The following is an 18398-nucleotide window of genomic DNA, read 5'->3' on the forward strand; positions in this document are numbered from 1 at the left end:
TGTGTGTTTGTCTCCAGAAAGGAGATATTGGATATTTTTGCTCCTTCCCCAAAATAGCTGTCCTCCAGAAGAACTATGGGTGTTATTCCCTCTTGTCTTTGCTGCTCCCCAGGCTAGCTGTCTGGTCCACGGGGACTGTATTTAAATGGAGGAGGCTGAGTGGGAGTGTTGGATTTCCCAGGGCTCCCTCCCCCTCCAGAGGGAAGCATCCTTGTCTGTGTCTGTCCATCTGTGCACCTCCCCCACATTCTAAAACCCTAAAGAGACAGTACAAAAGGCTCTCCTCAACATCAACATGCAAGTTCCTCTAAAGACCAGCATGGGATCTGCACACCGGTCCTCCCATCTCCCTGCCCTTTGCTTCAGGAGAGGGGAGGCTGGAGGTAGCAAGGCCAGCGCTGGGCTCAGCCACGCCCAGCGTTCACTCCCACCTCTGGCCTCCCTCACTGTGTGACCGGAACAAAAGCTCCAACCTCTCTGAGCCTGAGAACATGGCAGTGCCTTCCATCCAAAGCCAAGTAGCAACTGACGCAGAGCCTCTGGCCCAGGCTGGAGCACAGCAGGCCCACAGGCGAGGTCAGCCCCTCTGGACCAGAGCAGCCACTCTTCCCCAGGATGCATTCATCTCCCCACTCGTTCATTTGCTCACTCAACAAGCATGGCAAGAGTCTAGCCAGTGTGGCTCAGTGGTTGAGCATCGACCCATGAACCAGGAAGTCATGGATCAATTCCTGGTCAGGGCACATACCCAGGTTGCAGGCTCAATTCTAATGTGGGGCATGCAGGAGGCAGCTGATCAATGATTCTCTCTCATCACTGATGTTTCTATCCCTCTCTCCCTCTCCCTTCCTCTCTCTGAAAAAAGAAAAAACTAGTCATGGGAAGAGACATTGTAGTTGGAGAGAACACAGGCTGATCCCAGAGCCCTATGAGTCTCAGTTGCTGAGAACTCCAGATTCATTGTTACCCAGAGACGCTGGGGCAGGGATGAGCGGTGTCATCTAAGTACAGCATGAGCCCCTGCAGAGTGCACTTTTTGTGAAATACAGTGTCGTGGACCATGGTGAGACCTTTGAAAAATCACCCAGTGAAATCCAGGTGGAAAAGAGTGGCACAAGTAGCTGTTGCTTTTAAGTGTCCCTTCCTTGGTTTGATAGAGTCCTCAAGGGAGGCAAGGAGAGGTCACGCCCAGTGTGGCCAAGGCCAGTACACGGCCTTTGGGCTGCGGTCTTGGGGAGAGAGTATAAGCTTTTCTCATATGTTATCTTTTCACTTTGGATTCTCACATTCCTTAATCCATTCATATACATGTGTGAAAGCAGGCTCATGTTCTACATGTCTTTGTTCTCCAGGCCTTGTCCAGGGCTGGCAGATGGGAGGTTTTAAGGCTACTTCATGGTTGATTGGATGGATGGATGAATTGTTGTATGAGTGTTTAAAGCAGTGGTTCTCAACCTTCTGGCGCTTTAAATATAGTTCCTCATGTTGTGACCCAACCATAAAATTATTTTCGTTGCTACTTCATAACTGTCATGTTGCTACTGTTATGAATCGTAATGTAAATATCTGATATGCAGGATGGTCTTAGGCGACCCCTGTGAGAGGGTCATTCGACCACCAAAGGGGTCACAACCCACAGGTTGAGAACCGCTGGAAAGGCACATGATCCCTCCAGGCAGACTTTCCCCCTCAACCCCCACCCCCCAATGATCACCACAAAAGCCCTGCATCTTGTGATTGCCTTGGAGAGAAGATTAGAGGGTGGTGAGGACACCTCCCCACCCCCCACCCCCCACCCCTAGTTGCTGCCCATTCTGTCTTCAGCCAGAGCCACAAGGATAATTATCCTCAGGATCATGAGACCTTAGGACTCATCCGGAGAGTGTGAAGAAATGGGCTCCGAAGCTTTGGACTAAACTCTCTGAGGTCTCCTCTGTCCCTGCAGACAGACTGTTCACTTCTTCCCTCCAAGAGCAGTCCGAACACACTTCTATCATAAAACAGTTGAGCATTGTTTTCTGTTTTCCCAAGTTGGCTTAGAGCACCTCAAAAGCAAGGATTCCCCTCCCCCCCAAGAAAAGTTTCTTTTTCTAGTACCTAGCACAGACCTTGGCATGTGGTATAGGCTAAGTTAAAATGGCATGGATCAACGAGTTGATAGTTAAGATGGTTGAAGAGTAGATTCATGGATGATTTGCTTTGAGCATGCTGGATGAGTGGATGGATGGATGGATGGATGATTGGTTTTAAAGGTGATGGGTGGTCGGATGAATGGATAGATGGTTGGCATTTTTTTATAATAAGCTGTTGAATGCTTTGCTAGATGGGTTGTTGAATGGTTTCTGGGTGATTGGTTAGATTTGGATGGATGGATAGGTGACTGAATGGATGGATGGGTTGGTGGGTGGGTGGATGGATGGATGGATGGATGGATGAAAACATGTGTCCGTAATGATGACTAGAGTCAGCTTTTCACACGATACAGCAATCCTCCCTGCAGTGCCTCTGATAGTCCTCAAACGCCTATTTACCTGCAGTAACTCAAAGGTATTTTCATTAACTAGCAAGCAGAATTGTAAACTTTCCCACATTCTGGGTGTGGTAATGTCGTGTATATTCGTGGGTAAGGGCATACGCTTTAAAAACAGACCTGGGTTTGAATCTCAGCTGAGCTAATTAAAGCAGTGTGACCTTGAACAAATAAATCCCTTGGCCTCTCTAAGCTGTGGTTTCCACATTTGCAAAATGGAAATAATATCATCTTTCAGGCTTGTTATGAGGATTACATGAAATAACGAATGGCCAGGGCTGATCAGTGCTCAGTAAACTCTATTGCTATTACTAAGGCACTGAACCACATGTACCTCCTGTAACCTTTTTTCCACCAAGAGCGCGGTGTGCTATAGTGTTGTATATTTACTGACAAACAAGACTAAATAGTCCCTCATCTCTTGGAGTTCATGTTCTAGTGGAATATTTAAATAATAAACAAGTAAACGAATAAATGATTTCAGACAGTGTTAAATGCTATGCAGAAAATTGAAATAGGATGCCGTGAAAGAATAATGTGGCTGGGGGTGGGGTGAGGTGGCTTTTTATTGATCGGTGCGCTGAGGACAGGAAGATGCAGCCATGTAAAGATCTAAGGGAGCCCTAACCAGTTCGGCTCAGCAGATAGAGGGTCAGCCTAAGGACTGAAGGGTCCCAGGTTCGATTCCGGTCAAGAGCATATACCTTGGTTGCAGTAGGAAGTGTGCAGGAGGCAGCTGATTGATGTTTCTCTCTCATCGATGTTTCTAACTCTCTATCCCTCTCCCTTCCTCTCTATAAAAAATCAATAAAATATATTAAAATAAAAATAATAAAAATCATCATTCTCCCCTTTAAAATAAATGAAATAAAATAAATAAATGAAGATCTAAGGCAAGGGTGTTCCAGTAGCAAGAATAGCCCATGAAATGGTGCTGAGGCAGACACCTCAAGTAAAGATAGAAAAGGGCCCGGGGGCGAGGTAAGTAGTAGGGCCGGCCAGTCAAGGCACCGGGCCTGCAGGAGGCAGATCATGTAGGTGTGGAGGCTGGGCCATGCGACTTAGACATTAGCCATGTCCATCTCTTCCTGTCCCCTGGAACAAGGTAGACGGTGCCTTGTTCATTTGGCAGCCATTCAGCTTTCCAGCGACAGCGAACAGGCCCCCGGTCTCCTGACCTCCAGGCTACACACTCCCAGTTCTCGGCTTTCCCAGTTGACATTCTGGGACACATGCAGCTAATACCCTGACAATGTTCTGGTCCCATTAACCTCGAACCCACAAGAAATCAGATTAGACTCAAAGGAAATCAGGCCGAAGAGAGCCGGGAGAACTCTAGCTGGAATTGTAATGAACTGAGCCAGTGTTTCTCCTTACAACCTTGTCCCTGGTATGTTTGTAGGGACAAGGAGGGGGAAACAGCCTCTTTGAGCTGCTTCTGGGATAAAATATATATATATGGAACCATTTACCCAGGTGGGTCTGGTGTAGGATCCAGGCTTGCAAAGAAAACTAGGATATGACTGACGGTGGCTGATCTCCCACGGGGCTGATCTAGGAGCTCCAGCGGGTCCTTAGGCTCTAGCCCTCTCCCTCTGTTGGTAGTGCTGCTTCTGTGTTGGTCCCTCTCAGGCAACCTCCATGTGGGGACAAAAGCGCTCTTAGAATCTCCCAGTTGTGTGTACACCAAAAAATTAACATCTCTTATCTAGTTGTCTCAACTAAAGTGTAGAATTCTGTGTTTGGGGCTGATTAGCTTGGTTGGGTCACATGCTCACCTCTGCATCATACAGACTATAGCCAGGGAGATGCAATGTTTGAACTGGCCAGGCCAAAGCTCTGTGAACGCCCCTGACCTTGATAATGGAGGGAGGTCCTCCCCCATCCACTTGGACTGAGAATGGAGGAGTGGGGTGAGGCCTCTCAAAATACTGGATGAGATTTTTTGCTATGCAAGAGGAAGAAGTTCTAAAGATCTTCTGTACAGCATCGTGCTTGCAATCAACAAGACTATACAGAGCTCTTAAAACTTTGCTAAGAGGGTAGATCTCCTGTTATCTGTTCTCACCTCCATTTTTTTGAATGGATGCTTTTAGGAGGAAACAGGAGAATAGATTTGAATGGGCAAAAGCAGCACAGGTATCTTACGTTTTCTAGCTCAGAGTTAACTTCTCCTCCTCAGTGGTTCAGAGATGCACCTCTTATGCCTCTTATCTCCTCCTGTTCAATAGTTTAATATGTGTACCTGTGCCTCCATCAGCTCTTTGAAGCTTCTTGGGGATGGAAATTGTGACTTAAGCACCTCAAGGTCCCCCACTCCTGTTGCACCAGGAGAGCATAAGGGTCCAGAACATGCTTGGTTATGCTGAATCAGGTTTCAGGGCCCAATGTGACTGTGGTGCCCCTCCAACAGTCCCCAAGATGAAGCATCAGAGAACCTGCCCCCAACAGGAACTTCTGACCCTCACCCACCTCTGTGATCTTTTGGGTTTTCCTCAGGCAAAGCCAACAAGAACGTCCAGTGGGACGAGGACTCCGTGGAGTATATGCTGGCCAACCCGGTCCGGATCGCTTTCGTCCTGGTGGTGCACGGCCGTGCCTCCCGGCAGCTGCAGCGCATGTTCAAGGCCATCTACCACAAAGACCACTTCTACTACATCCACGTGGACAAGGTGAGCCCCCCATCCAGTCGCCTCCTGCTGGCCTTTCTCTGTGGGTCCCTCTGCCCCTCTTCAAGCCAGCCTCCCTTTTAGGGAAAGCTAATAGGCTGAGCAGCTACCTCTCCTAGAGAGAGGGGGGCGGGGGAGTGTGAGTGTGACAGTCTCTATAAATACTGGTTTTCTTCCCTCTTTTCCTCACCATCGCACTGCCCAGTACACTGCCTGCCTCTCTGTGAGGGGAGCTATCCCAGGAGTGGGCACACTTTCCCTATGAAGGGCCATATATAAAGATTTTAGGCTTGAAGGCCATACCCTCTCTGTCACAGCTACTCAGCTCCGCCGTTGTCGTGTGAAAGCAGCCATAAACAATACATAAACGAATGATGAATGTGTGTGGCTGTGTCCCAATAAAACTTTATTTATAAAACCCCACAGCAGGCTTGCTGACCCTTGAACTCTCTTGTCCCAGGGGTTTCCTCTTAGCCTGGGACGTGACATGATTATGTCCTTACTCAAGAGGCAAAGGATCTGCTTCTGGCAGGCCTGTGAGAAGGTGATGGAGACATTCCACTCCTCACAATACTCCTCAGGCTTCGACACAGCCGTATTTCACAGCTTGCTGTCCTCAGACCACATGCCTCCGTCTGTATAAAAATGCAGAGCCCTAGGCTCCTAGTAAACCATAGGTCAGAGGATGGGGCCAGGGAATCCGCATTTAAAATAGCTAAGGTGAAATTTAAACAATAATAAATGTTCGAATAGCCATGTAGAAAGATGCCCCAGCCTGAACCACCTACTGGGCAAAGTTCAGGAACCCTGCCACCTAGAAGGGAAGGGACAGAGAGGGGTGTTTTCTGGGCTGCTGAATGTCACCCTTTTCTCTCCTGGGAAAAAGCGCTCCAACTACCTGCACCGCCAAGTGCTCCAGTTCGCCCGGCAGTACAGCAATGTCCGCGTCACCCCTTGGCGGATGGCCACCATCTGGGGCGGCGCCAGCCTGCTGGCCACGTACCTGCAGAGCATGCGGGACCTGCTGGAGATGACTGACTGGCCCTGGGACTTCTTCATCAACCTCAGTGCAGCCGACTACCCCATCCGGTAAGGCGGCCCTCGGCCCCAGCAGCCTGCGCCCAGGTCCCGCTCCCCCCCGCCCTCCCTGGTCTTAGCGTTTTGCCTCCTGTGCAGAGCAGCGTGTACGCCCCTGCGCTGTCTTCACAGATCCCTCAGCATGGGATCCACCCTGGGCCTGAGAATTATTTGCACATTCCCTCGTTCATTCATTCATTCAACATGTGTTTGTTGAGCACACAGTTTTTCCCGCTCTGTTTGAGGAAACTAAAGGGACTGTCACCCTTCCCCACATGGAGCTTTCAGTCCAGTCGGGGAGACAAATAACAAACAAAATAAGTCAAATGGTGCATGGGGAAAACAAAGCTGAGAGGACGCAGGGGAGTGTTGGAATTTTAACCAGCGTGACAGGACGGTCCTCACCGAGAGGAATGGACGAGGAAGGAGGAGTGAGTCGCTCGGGCAGGGAAAGTGGTCCAGGAACAGGGAACAGCAGTGCTGAGCCCTGGGGCGGGAACACACCTGGTGTGTGGAAGGAACAATGGGCTCAGTGTGGCTGGGACAGACTAAGTGAGGGGTAGGGTAGTAAGAGACAGAAGATTAGGGAGCAACTTGGGGCGAGACTTTAGAGATTCCCGAATTTGGCTGTCACTCAAGCAAGAGGGAACCGCTGGTATGATCTGAGCAGAGGAAGACAAGGAGTGACATCGGAGTTACAGGGGCAGGAGGGGCAGGGAGGAGGAAGGGAGGTCTGGTGCAAGAGTTCAGGCTCAGTCACAGACGTGGGGGTGTCTTTGGGCTATTCAAGGACCATGGGTATCTTGGATTTTATTCTTTGGCCCCGACCTAATTTTAACAAACAAATTGATTGTCTACATTTTTAAATTGGGAAATTTCACGTGAAACTACAGAGTTGGAGTTTCTCTGGGTCTTCCCACTCAGCCTGCAGCCTGCTTGGGGCAGATAGAGCAGCCCACATTTGAGCCCCGAGGTAGCGGAGATGCCACAAGGGAGTTCCCTGTGCACAAACAGTGATCTGCTCCGTAAAATAGACCATAAGCAAAGAAAACCCCTCCAGAGAGCTTGTAAAGGAGAAAGGCAAGAAAATGAGGTCTATTTCCTATCCAGACGGCAGCTCTTTGCTCGGCCGTGTCTTCCATCCTGATTTATTGAGGAGGCTGAGAGGCAGAAGTGAGTGGACAGGGAGGGGGACAGTGTGTGAAGCAGAGGGCCTTCCTCCCTCGGATGCCATGAGGGCACTGAACAGCAGTCCCAGAAATGAAGGGATCTTTAAAGAACTCACACACACTTTTATCAGGGCAATTTTCAAACGTCCACAAGAGTGCCGAGACTAATATAATGAACCCCTACTTATCCATCACCCAGTTTCAACTATAATCAATTCGTGACAGTCTGGTAATGTCTGTGCTCATGTCTCTCCCCCCACCTGCCCCGCGCCCCGTGAACCATTTCCAAAGCATCATCAAATCGTATCTGTAAATATTTCAGTATACATCTCTCTTTGAACATAACATCAATATGATTATCACATCTAAAATATTAAACAGTCATTCCTAAGTCATTAAATATCGAGGCCACATATGCCCAGGAGTTTGAGTTTTGAGTGAGGATCTAGATGAGACACAGGCATGGAAGGAAGGCCTCTATTTAAAGTGTCCTTCCTTCAGTTCTGGGCTTGGTGGCATCCCATGGTCTGCCAGGGGACACTGGACTCTGAAGGCGACCTGGGGAAGGCACAGTCTTTGCTCAGTTTAGGCAAAATGCACCTGACACCCTTGAACCTGGGAAGAATAATGGGGGTTATTTTGTTTGTAGGATAGCAGAATTAAAAAAAAAAAAAAAGGAGGTGATTTTAAAACATCACTGGCAGGTTTTTCCTAATTTCTTATTTATTCAAGCATTCATTCCACAAAGATTTATTAAGCAACTACCATGCAAGGCATTATTTAGGTATTTAGTGAATAAAAGCCGCACAGCCCCTGCCTGGTGGTACCCTAGAAGGAATTAGCTAATCATGTAAGAGCGGCGTCATGCAAGGTGTGACAGGGCTATCAAGAGGAAGCAGCAGATGGTCTGAGCGCAAGAGGGGCAAAATCAGGATGTCAGAAAGGCCTCGGAATGTGCAGTTTTGAGTTGAGACCTGGGGATAAGGAGGGATCGTCAGCCCTGACCAAGTGGCGCGGTTGGTTAGAGCATTGTCCCGTATACCAAAGGCCTTCAGGTTCGATTCCTGGTTGGGGCGAATGCAGGAGGCAACCCATTGATGTTTCTCTCTTGCGCTCTTTCTCCCTTCCTCTCTCTCCAAAATCAATAAACATATCCTCAGGTGAGCATTAAAAAAAAAAAAAAAAGATTGGCAAACAAATGAGAAGGAAAGATCATTCTAGACTAGGATTTCCCAACCGAGGCACTATTAACGTAACAGGCCGGAGCCTTCCATGCTGAGGGGCTGTCCTGGGCACTGTAGGGTGTTAAGCAGCATCCCTGGCCCCACCTACCAGATGCTGTAGTGCTCCCCACCCCCAGGCACTGGGACATCCACAGACATCTCCAGGTGCTGGTTCCCCAGGGGCAGAATCATTCTCCAGTTCCTGAGAGAAAGGACAGCCTGGATAAGACTTGGGTCAGAGGTGAACTAGATGCATTAGAGAAATTTAAACAGAGTGCAATAGAAGAATGAGGAGAGGTGAGTTAGAGAGGGACAGGGCAGGGTGAGTTAGAACATTCCCCTCCATCTTCCAAGGAAGACTGAGCTCAGAAATACCCTAACCTGCTGTTGTGGAGCAGCTGATGTGGGAGGTGCTTCCGTCAGCCCTCAAAGCAAACCTGTTTTATTGAAGGGCAAGCTGAGGCCCAAGGTCATGTAAAGAATACTGGCAGGCTGGGGATTAGAACCAGTTCTGTCTGGCTCTAAGGTTGTTATTCTTTCTGCTTGAGGTTGGTCCCTGGGGAAGTCAGCTGGCCCAGAGTGGCGGGATGGCCCCAGGCTGCCTAGAGAGCACAGCCACTCCTCAAGCTCCAGGCTGGGCAGGGATGTGATTGCACCACCTGGCAGCAGGAAATCTCATGAGCAAAGGTCTCCTATTGTCCCGAGTCTGACTAGCTAAGATCAAGATTCCCCCACTTTCTTCCAGGCCTCCCGTGGAGGCCCCAGAGGTCATTTCAGCCTAGGTCAGGCGGCGGAACTCTGCCAGAGACCTCTTGAGATCAGTTAGGTGTGCCCAGGCCCCTGGCCCTTCCCAGGAGACTCGTGCCAGGTCTTGAGGCTGCCCCCTCGAGGCTTTGTGTTGACTGGCAAGTTGAAGCCATAACCAACCATGACCCCTTAACCAAGTCTGCTCTGCCCGGATATCGGAATTTCTAGCATTTCAGCATCCAAGAGGAGGAGTGCTCCGACTCTCAGCAGATGGCCAAGGTTAGAGTCTGAGTTCTGCCACTTCACTGGCAGAACTAAAACCATCAGAGGTAAACTCAATCTTTGTGAGATCAGCTTGTAGCAATGCAACCAGCAGAGTGTTGGCACTTAGAAAGTACCCAGTCAGTGTCCACAGTCAGTTTCATTGTAAGGCTGAGCCTCATATCTGAGGGGTCCAGAAATCCTTCCTTAGACCATGTGCCCCACCTATTTCGGGGTTTGGGGAAGAGTCATCATATTTCTAGCTTATTAGCTTCACGCTCTGGGTCTCTGCGTCTCTGTCGCTCTGTCTTTCTCTGCTCTCATTTCAGTGCCCACCCACCCATTTTCTCAATCTGATTCTTCTGTCCACTGTGCTTTGCCAGCCTGGTGGCCAGAGGCACGTCATGCATCAGGCACTGCTGCTTCCTCTTGCTGTTGTTTTCACAAAGTCGCCCCACACAAAAACATATGAATTTTGCAGATGAATGGTTTTATCCTGGGCAACTCTGATAGGCCTTCACTTCCCATCTGCCACTCCATCTGTAGCTTCCTAAACCACAACTTCTTCCATCCCAGGAAAGGTGAGCAAACTTAGGAGCCTTCTCCAAAGGCGGGAGTGCCCCCAAAGCTTCTGATGGCTCTGAAAACTTGGGGTAGCCAAGGGCAGAGCCTGCTCGCTGTGGCTACTCCGAGCTGTTTGTGATTTGATATAGCCTCCCCATGCCGCTGCCCCGCTCTGCCTGGGGGACCAGACTTCTTTTAGGGGGTGAACACTTGCTGGCCACCAGCCTGTGTAGGCCTCGGATGCAGCCTGGCTATAGACTGTATGCACCACCGGCTCAGCAAAGGCTGCTTTAGCTTTCGGACTCTCCGCTTGTCCACCTGAGAAACGGCACAGTCTCAGTGCCTATCTCATAGGGAGGTTAGGACGATGAAAGGAAATGTTGCATGTCAAGGGCTTAACACGGTGCCTGACATATAGAAAGTGCTTGGTAGACACGGGCTGTTACTAGTGTAATGATGGGATAGTGTGGGCACCACTGGCTGGGCTCACTCATCAACTGAATTGCTTTTGGATTTCCATTCATCGTGAAAAGACCGATGAAATATTTCTTGCACTCACATCTCTTTCAACAGTGGGAAAAGCAGTGTTAGGCTGTAAAGGCCAGTGTTTCAAGGGAAAACAGGACAGAAGCAACTCATTTGTGAACGGGCAGACTAGTCCTGCATTTGGAACATGCAAGCTAAGTGCGTTCAGGAACTCAGGTCCTCCCCGCTCTGGGGTTGACCAGACTGCCTGGCCCACGGGACTGCCGTTGGAGCTGGTGCTGTATCCAGTGCATGGATGAAACAGGATATTTTCAAACACGGAGACCCTGTGATGTCTTGAATCATCAGATGACATGCTTTTATTCAATATATTCTACTCAGTAAGGCAGGAAATAGCTCTAGCATGTGTTAGTTATATGGGCCACAGGACAGCATGAAACAAGAAGCAGTCTGCACTGTTGCTTAGTTGGGGCCAGTGGTAACACTGTCCACCTTCTCCAGGCCCTGTGTCTTGGGGCTAAGTCCAGTGCGAAGGGAGGAGGGCTCAGTGTGTCCTTGGCCCTCTCAGGGCTCACATGCTGTCTGTGGTGTGTATGCATGTGTGTGCGTGTGTGTGCGCGTGTGTGTGTGTATGGCAGGGGAAATCGTATTTAAATTTTCAGCTAAACCCAGGGCCTACTATTCTGCCTCATGAGGGTCCATAGCAACAAGATCTAACCCACCTGGGCCCACCATGTGGACATTTATGTTACACTTGACTGTGGACCTAAACGCTGTCCTGAGATACCACCCGGCCCGGAGCTCAGAGTGGTTCTATGGAGCCTCACCAGGAAGCGCCAGCTCATAGACAGGAAACAGGTGGCCCAGCTTCCCCACAATGCTCCAGAGACCAGCATTTGCGTGGGACTGATCAGGCGAGGCTCACCCGCATGCAGCAAACTTTGTTTTGTGCCTACTATGTACTAGACCTGCCACAGTGGCCTTTAACTCAAGTTTTGTCTTAAATTTCATTTCCCAAAGAAAACTTCTGTGTGAGAAAGTGTAAAGAGGTTAGTGTTGAAACAGAACTTCCAGAAAACTGCAAGAAAGCCAAATTTTTGATAATAATTAACATGTTACCCTAGGATTTGAAATTAAGTTACCTGGTACAGATACTCAGATGTCAGCCTCTCCCTTACTTTGCATTCCTTTAGTTGGCTCAGGGGGTTTTGAGTGGGTCAAAGAATTCCTTCGTCAATAGCCCACCATATATAACAAGTGCATATATAGCACTTAATACCTCCCTGGCATTTTTCTAAATATTTTACATAGTCCTCACAGGAACCACAGGAAGTATCCTTTTGGTATCCCCATTATTCAGATGGGGAAACTAAGGCACAGAGATGTTAAGAAACCTGACCATAATGATGTAGCCAGTAAGTGACAGAACCAGGATCTTTTTTTTTAACTGAGGTAAAATTCACTGACCATAAAATTAACTAATTGTTTGATCCACTGGCTTTTAGTACATGCTCAATGGTGTACAACCATCACCTCCATCTGGTTCCTAATCACTTCATCTCCCCACTAGGAAGCCCTGTACCCATGAAGCAGCACTCGCCATGCACATCCCCCCTTCACCTCCCCCACCAGTCCCTGTCAACCACTAATCTATCTCTCTGGGTTCACTTATGTTGGCTATTTCATATGAATGGAATCCTACCGTATGTGACATTTTGTGACAGACTTCTTTCACATGGTATACTGTTTTCATGGTTATTCACATTGTAGCATGTATCAGTACTTCATTCCTTTTCATGGCCGAATGCTATTATTCCATTGTGTAGATATACCATCATTTGTGTAGCCTTCCATGAACTGATAGGCCTGGGGTTCTTAAGAGCCCCCAAAACACTCTGTCTCTTGGCTGGCTTGGATGGTGCCATGTGCCCTGAGTCAAGGACGTCATCTGGTTAAAGATGTGTCTGTATCACATGGGATTCTATACAGCGTGGTGCTTCGGACTCTGGTTGACTGAGCCCCGACGATGCTGGGGCCAGAGTGGGGGTGACATACCCCGAAGAGGCTGTGACCTTTCCCATTCAACCTGGTCCCCCTCTGCCTACCTCTTGCCATGATTCCAGTTAGTTGAGATAAATTTGGGGTTGAAGATGGAAAGATGGAAGATTAGGTTGAGGTATAAGCTTCCCCTATCCCCCTCCTTCTCCCTTCACCATCCAAGCCCCTCTGAATGCAGCCTGGGGCTGTGTTGGGTAGGAAAGCGCTCAGGCCCCTGGTGAGCCAGCTGAAGACCATGCTCTCCTTTCACAGAGGCATTCGGCTCCTACTGACTCTATTCGTTCACTAGGTACCGGGCATTCAACAGTGAGGGAAAGCACAGCCAGTCCTTGCCCTCCTCCTCATGGTCAAGTGCACAGACTCAGGCCAGACCATCTGGGGTCAATCCCAGCTCTTCTGGGTACTCGCCGTGTAAACTTAGACTCGAGAAAAATCACTTAATGTATTGATACCTCAGTTTCCTCATCTGTAAAACGGAGATAGCCCAGTACCACCCATATGGTTGCTCAAGGGTGAAATGAGTTAATGTATGTAAGGTGCTCAGCCCTCAGTAAGCATTGTCTATGTGACAGCCAGTTATTAATGGGGGGAGACTGACATGAATCAGAATGGTCACAGGAGTAAACATATTACAAAGTGAGGCAAGTGGTCTAAGGAAAGGAAGGAGGGGTCTAAGAGCACTTTGCAAGTGAAACTCCCTTGGCCTGGGGCCTGGGACAGCCTCCTACAGGAGGCAGCATGGGAACTGAGATGGATAAGAGGGGTAGGAGTTTGTCAGCGGAAGTGTGAGGGGTCCCAGGAGAGGATTCCAGGAAAGGCGGTGGTGTGGGCAAGGGCCTGTGGCAAGACAGCCCTTCACATGTATGAGGAGCTGAAAAAAAGCTAATGTGGCTGCAAGTCAAAGAGCAAGGGGTTCCTGGTTAGCAGTGAGGTAGGTCGAGGCCAGCCCCCCCGGGGACTTTGGGTTACCTATTGGTGGTTGAAGCTGTAGCCCGGGAGCAGTGTGGTTTCAGCGGGCAGTACTCCCATTTGCAGTCTGGAGGGATCATGTTGGCTGCCCTGGGAGAACAGCTGGGAGGGGTCTCAGGTGGGGAGGCCAGTGAGGAAGGGGGTGCTTGCTGATCCCAGAATTATGTCCGGAGAGTCCCCTCTCCTCTCCAGCCTCCTGGCAGAGGCAGGTGTCCTGGAGCCACCATGAGCTTCCTGAGTCCAAGCAGAGCGGACGGTTAGCCTTTCAGTCGCACAGAGCCAGGCAGCCACCTTCTGCTTGGGGACCAGGACCCCACACCTGCATGAATCAGCCTCGTTCAGGAGGCTGGCAGCGCAGGGCTGGTGCACAGAACCCAGAGAGCCGAGACCTCCCAGTGACCTGGGGCAAGAGTTTGGGGAACAGGTCAGGAGCATTGAGCAGGGAGGTAGAAGGGGACAGCCTGGGGGTTCAGGAAGGGACTGTGAAAGCCTGTGCATTCACACTCTTCTTTGTCCTTTTGTTTTTAATTGTGGTAAAATATACGTAACATAAACTTTAGCATCTTAACTATTTATGTGTACAGTTCAGTAATGCGAAGTGCATTCACACTGTTGTGTAACCGATCTCCAGGACTCTTCATCTTGAAAAACTGAAACTCTACCCATTAAACAATCCCCATGCCCTTCCCCCACCCCCTGGCAACCGTGGTTCTACTTCCTATCTCGTTGACATTGAATACTCTAGGTTCCTCATTTAAGTGGAATGACATAGTGTTGGTCTCTTTGTGACTGGCGTGTTTCGCTTAGCATGATGTCCTCCATGTCGTAGAACATCAGAAATTCCTTCCTTTTTAAGCCCAAATACTATTCCATTGTAGGAATAGACCACCTTTGCTTCCGTGTTCACCCATCATTCGTAGATACTGGGTTGCTTCCATGCCTTGGCTATGGTGGATAATGCTGCTATGAGCATGTGTGTGCAGATATCTCCTCGCCTCTCTGCTCTCAGTCCTTTGGGCTGTGTACCCAGAAGTAGAATTGCTGGCTCACACAGTGCAGATATCTCCGTGCCTCTCTGCTTTCCGTCCTTTGGACTGTGTACCCAGAAGTAGAATTGCTGGCTCACACTGTAATTCTTTTTTTTTTCTTTTTTGGTGGACTCTGCAGACTGTTCTCCACAGCACTGCACCACCCCTTCACATTCCCACCAGCAGTGCCCAGGGTTCCATCATCCGCACACCCTCACCCGCACTTGTTATTTCCCCCTGTTTTTGAGTAGCCCTCCTGATGGGTGTAGGGTGCGTCTTGTTCTTTTTAAGGAGCATAAACTCCTGAAACAATGGGCTTTCTCTCCACAGAACCGTTAGGTTAGCTACAGGGAATTGTCTCCCCATGGGACCAGGCTCTCACAGGATTCCTATTAAACTTCTCTCCAACCCACATCAGCCCCTCCTCATCGTCCTTCACTGAGTAGGACCATCCCTTGGCCTGTTCACTGGGGCTGGAAGCCTGTGTGCCCCCCACCTCATCAACCTGCCAGGGCCTGCACCTTCTAATTCCACCCCTGACTTCTTTCTCATGGACATTCCCCCGGGACCCCCTCCATCTCTGCCCAAGCCAGACCTCATTGCTTCACCCTGGGGCCCTCAGAGCCCCCCAGGAGGACATAGCTGAGCGAGACCCTGACAATGGACTCGAGCTTCTCCCCAGCCATTTGGGAAAGCATTGGCCCCAGCCCCCCTGGGAGCAGCTTGCAGCCCGTAATCATTTATTTACTCAAGCAGGTGTGCTGAGTATTTGTGGAGCACAGGCCGAGTGCCAGGCACTGGGCTGGGTGCTGGGAGATGCAGCCGGGAAAGACCTCATTCGCTGAGGGAGCTCACCATCTGTGGGAGAAATGGAGGTCATATTCGTAAAATCATGCCAGGGTGTCCCAGTGGAGAATTAGAAGGGGTCCTACCCTCAGGAGTGTGGTCAGGGGAGAGGAGATGCCTTTAGAGAGGGAGGTTTAAACCAAGACCTGAAACGGGGCTCACTGTGAAAAAAAGGGGTGGAGGTGCCAGGCAAAGGGGAACAGCATGTGCAAGGTCCCTGAGGCAGGGAGGAGCCCAGCACATTCCAGGGGCTGAAGAGAAAGGAGGTCAGACGGGGCAGCGCGATGGAGGCGAGGAGTGGGGAAGATGAATCTGGAAAAGGACATTAGGGAACTTACCAGCCCTGTGACTCATCTTCTGCCCAGCAGACTCTTCGCTCAGTGCCCTTAGCCCCGCCGTGGGCAAACTACGGCCCGCGGGCCCTATCCGGCCCATTTGAAAGGAATAAAACTAAAAAAAAAAAAAAAAAGACCGTACCCTTTTATGTAATGATGTTTACTTTGAATTTATATTAGTTCACACAAACACTCCATCCATGCTTTTGTTCCGGCCCTCCGGTCCAGTTTAAGAACCCATTGTGGCCCTCGAGTCAAAAAGTTTGCCCACCCCTGCCTTAGTCTCTGCCTTAGTTTCCTGCGGCTCCAGGAGAACACAGCCACTGGCTTAAAACCACAGAAGTGTATTCTCTTACAGTTCTGAAGCTGAAGTCTGAGATCAAGGTGTTGGCAGGGCCGTGCTCCCTCTGAAAGTTCTAGAGAGAGTCCTTCCTTGCTTCTTCCTAGTTTCTGGTGGTTGCTCTCAATCCTGGCATTCCTTGACTTGTAGATGCGTCACTCCAATCTCCCTCCATCTTCATTTGGCTCCTCTTTCTCATAAGAACAGCAGTCATTGCACTTAGGGCCCACCCTAATCCAGCAGAACCCCATCTTAACTAATTGCATCTACAAAGTTCCTGTTTCCAAAAAAAAGTGCCTCCTGAGGTTCCAGGGGGATGTGAATTTTGGGAGGGGGATCCCCTTCAACCCATTACAGCCTGCCATCACCCTTGAGTGCAAGACACACTTGGGAGGCATGGTGCTGTCCTAGGGCCCCAGCTGCCATCTGGAGGGGGCGGGAGCCTCCTGTAAAGGCCATTCTAGCAAAGACACCATCCTCTGGCCTCACGCTGGGGTGGAGCTGGCGCTCTCCCGTGCCTCCATGCAGCCTTCACTTCCTGAGCACCTACCATCGCTGTCTCCAGGGGCAGAGCAGGCAGCCAGGCAGACAGGGTCCCCGCCGTGGGAGCCTGGCACCCTGAGAAAGGCAGGGCTCCACCTGATTCTTGGAAGCTTCCTTTAAAATATCAGAATTCCACTGCAGACCAGTTGAATATAAATTCCTTGAGGGAGACAAGAATCTATATGTATTTTTTAAAGCTTTCCAGGTGACTGGAATACAGTCGGGGTTGAAAACCACTGGCCTGGGGGAGACACAGACATCCGTCACTTTAATTACAGTAATACATCGCAAGGGGAATGCTACGATGACAATGCACTTCAGTACTTCACAGAAGTCAGAGCTGTGGCCCCAGCACCAGATCTTTGGGTGTGACCCTCTCCCTCAATGGCCACATTCTCAGCATCCAACCACTTTTATTCGTTTCCGAGACCCCAAAACCCTGGTGTGACATGGTTGGAGGAAAGCTCCACCAGAGAATGTTCTAGTCCGAGAGAATGTTTCTGCTCAGGCTGTTGTTCACGAGGAACAGGAAAAAAAATGCCAGTAATTATTCCATTAACAGTTTTGTTCGCAAACTGTGTCCCCAGACAAGCCGAGTGGGGCTGGCGTTCGTGGAATCCTCACAGGACTGGGTTGAGAAGCACCCGGTACCTCAGAAAGCCAAGAGCAGCCCTATCGGTTTAGAACACTGTCTTGGCTAACGGAGATAAGGAAGGACGTTTCTGGAAGGATGGGGGCGTTCACGCAATCAGTGCAAAAGGTGGCAGAACAAAAGGCAGGAATGACGTGACTGTTTCACCCACGAGATGCCACTGTGTGGCTTAAATACATCGCAGCCGAGTTGCCTGTTTGCCTGTCATTTTCATGCTTTCACTGCTGAAAGAAAAATTGAAGTCCTGGGGAGAAGAATTGGATGCTTTTATCTTGAGTCCTATGTCCATCCTTAGGCCAACAGAGAGTAGAGTGTGTTGGTCATTCAATCATTCATTCATTGATTCACCACCTTGAGAGCCTACTGTGTACTGGGTGGTGCTCCAGACCATAGCTGTCCAACAGAACTGACTATGGCAACAGGAATGTTCCAAAACTGCCATTCAGTGCAGGAGCCGCCAGCACCATGTGCCTATGGGGAGCTTGAAACATGCTTTTTGGTATAGAGGCACTACATTTTAAAGTCAATTTGATTTTTTTAAACTGTGTTTTTATTGATTTCAGAGAGGAAGGGAGAGAGAGAAACATCCATGATGAGAGAGAATCATTCATCAGCTGCCTCCTGCATGCCCCCTACTGGGGATCGAGCTCGAAATCCAGGCATGTGCCCTAACCTGGAATCTTAACTGTGACCTCCTGGTTCATAGGTCGACGCTCAACCGTTGAGCCACGGCGGCCTGGCAAAGTCAAGTTGATTTTAATTTAAACATAAACAAATAGTATATGGAGCAGCGCAGATCTTGGTGCTGAAGATGAAGGAGTGAACAAAACCGATTGAAAACTCCTGTCCTCGTGGGCCTTACCTCTGTGTCGTGGGGCAGAAATACTTCCGCTGGAGAGAG

General features: G+C 49.6%; 1 protein-coding gene across 1 annotated transcript in view; it reads left to right on the plus strand.

The window, feature by feature from the left end:
• The window catches only part of XYLT1 (xylosyltransferase I), a 222576-nt gene that overhangs the window by 146915 nt on the left and 57263 nt on the right, over window positions 1-18398 (plus strand). The window contains exons 4-5 of the mRNA XM_015561297.1: window positions 5030-5202; window positions 6086-6288. Of these exons, the coding sequence (XP_015416783.1) occupies window positions 5030-5202; window positions 6086-6288 (376 nt within the window). The remainder of the gene's footprint in view (window positions 1-5029; window positions 5203-6085; window positions 6289-18398) is intronic.

The sequence above is a fragment of the Myotis davidii genome, unplaced genomic scaffold (genome assembly GCF_000327345.1).
Source record: "Myotis davidii unplaced genomic scaffold, ASM32734v1 scaffold1115, whole genome shotgun sequence".
Classification (NCBI taxonomy): Eukaryota; Metazoa; Chordata; class Mammalia; order Chiroptera; family Vespertilionidae; genus Myotis; species Myotis davidii.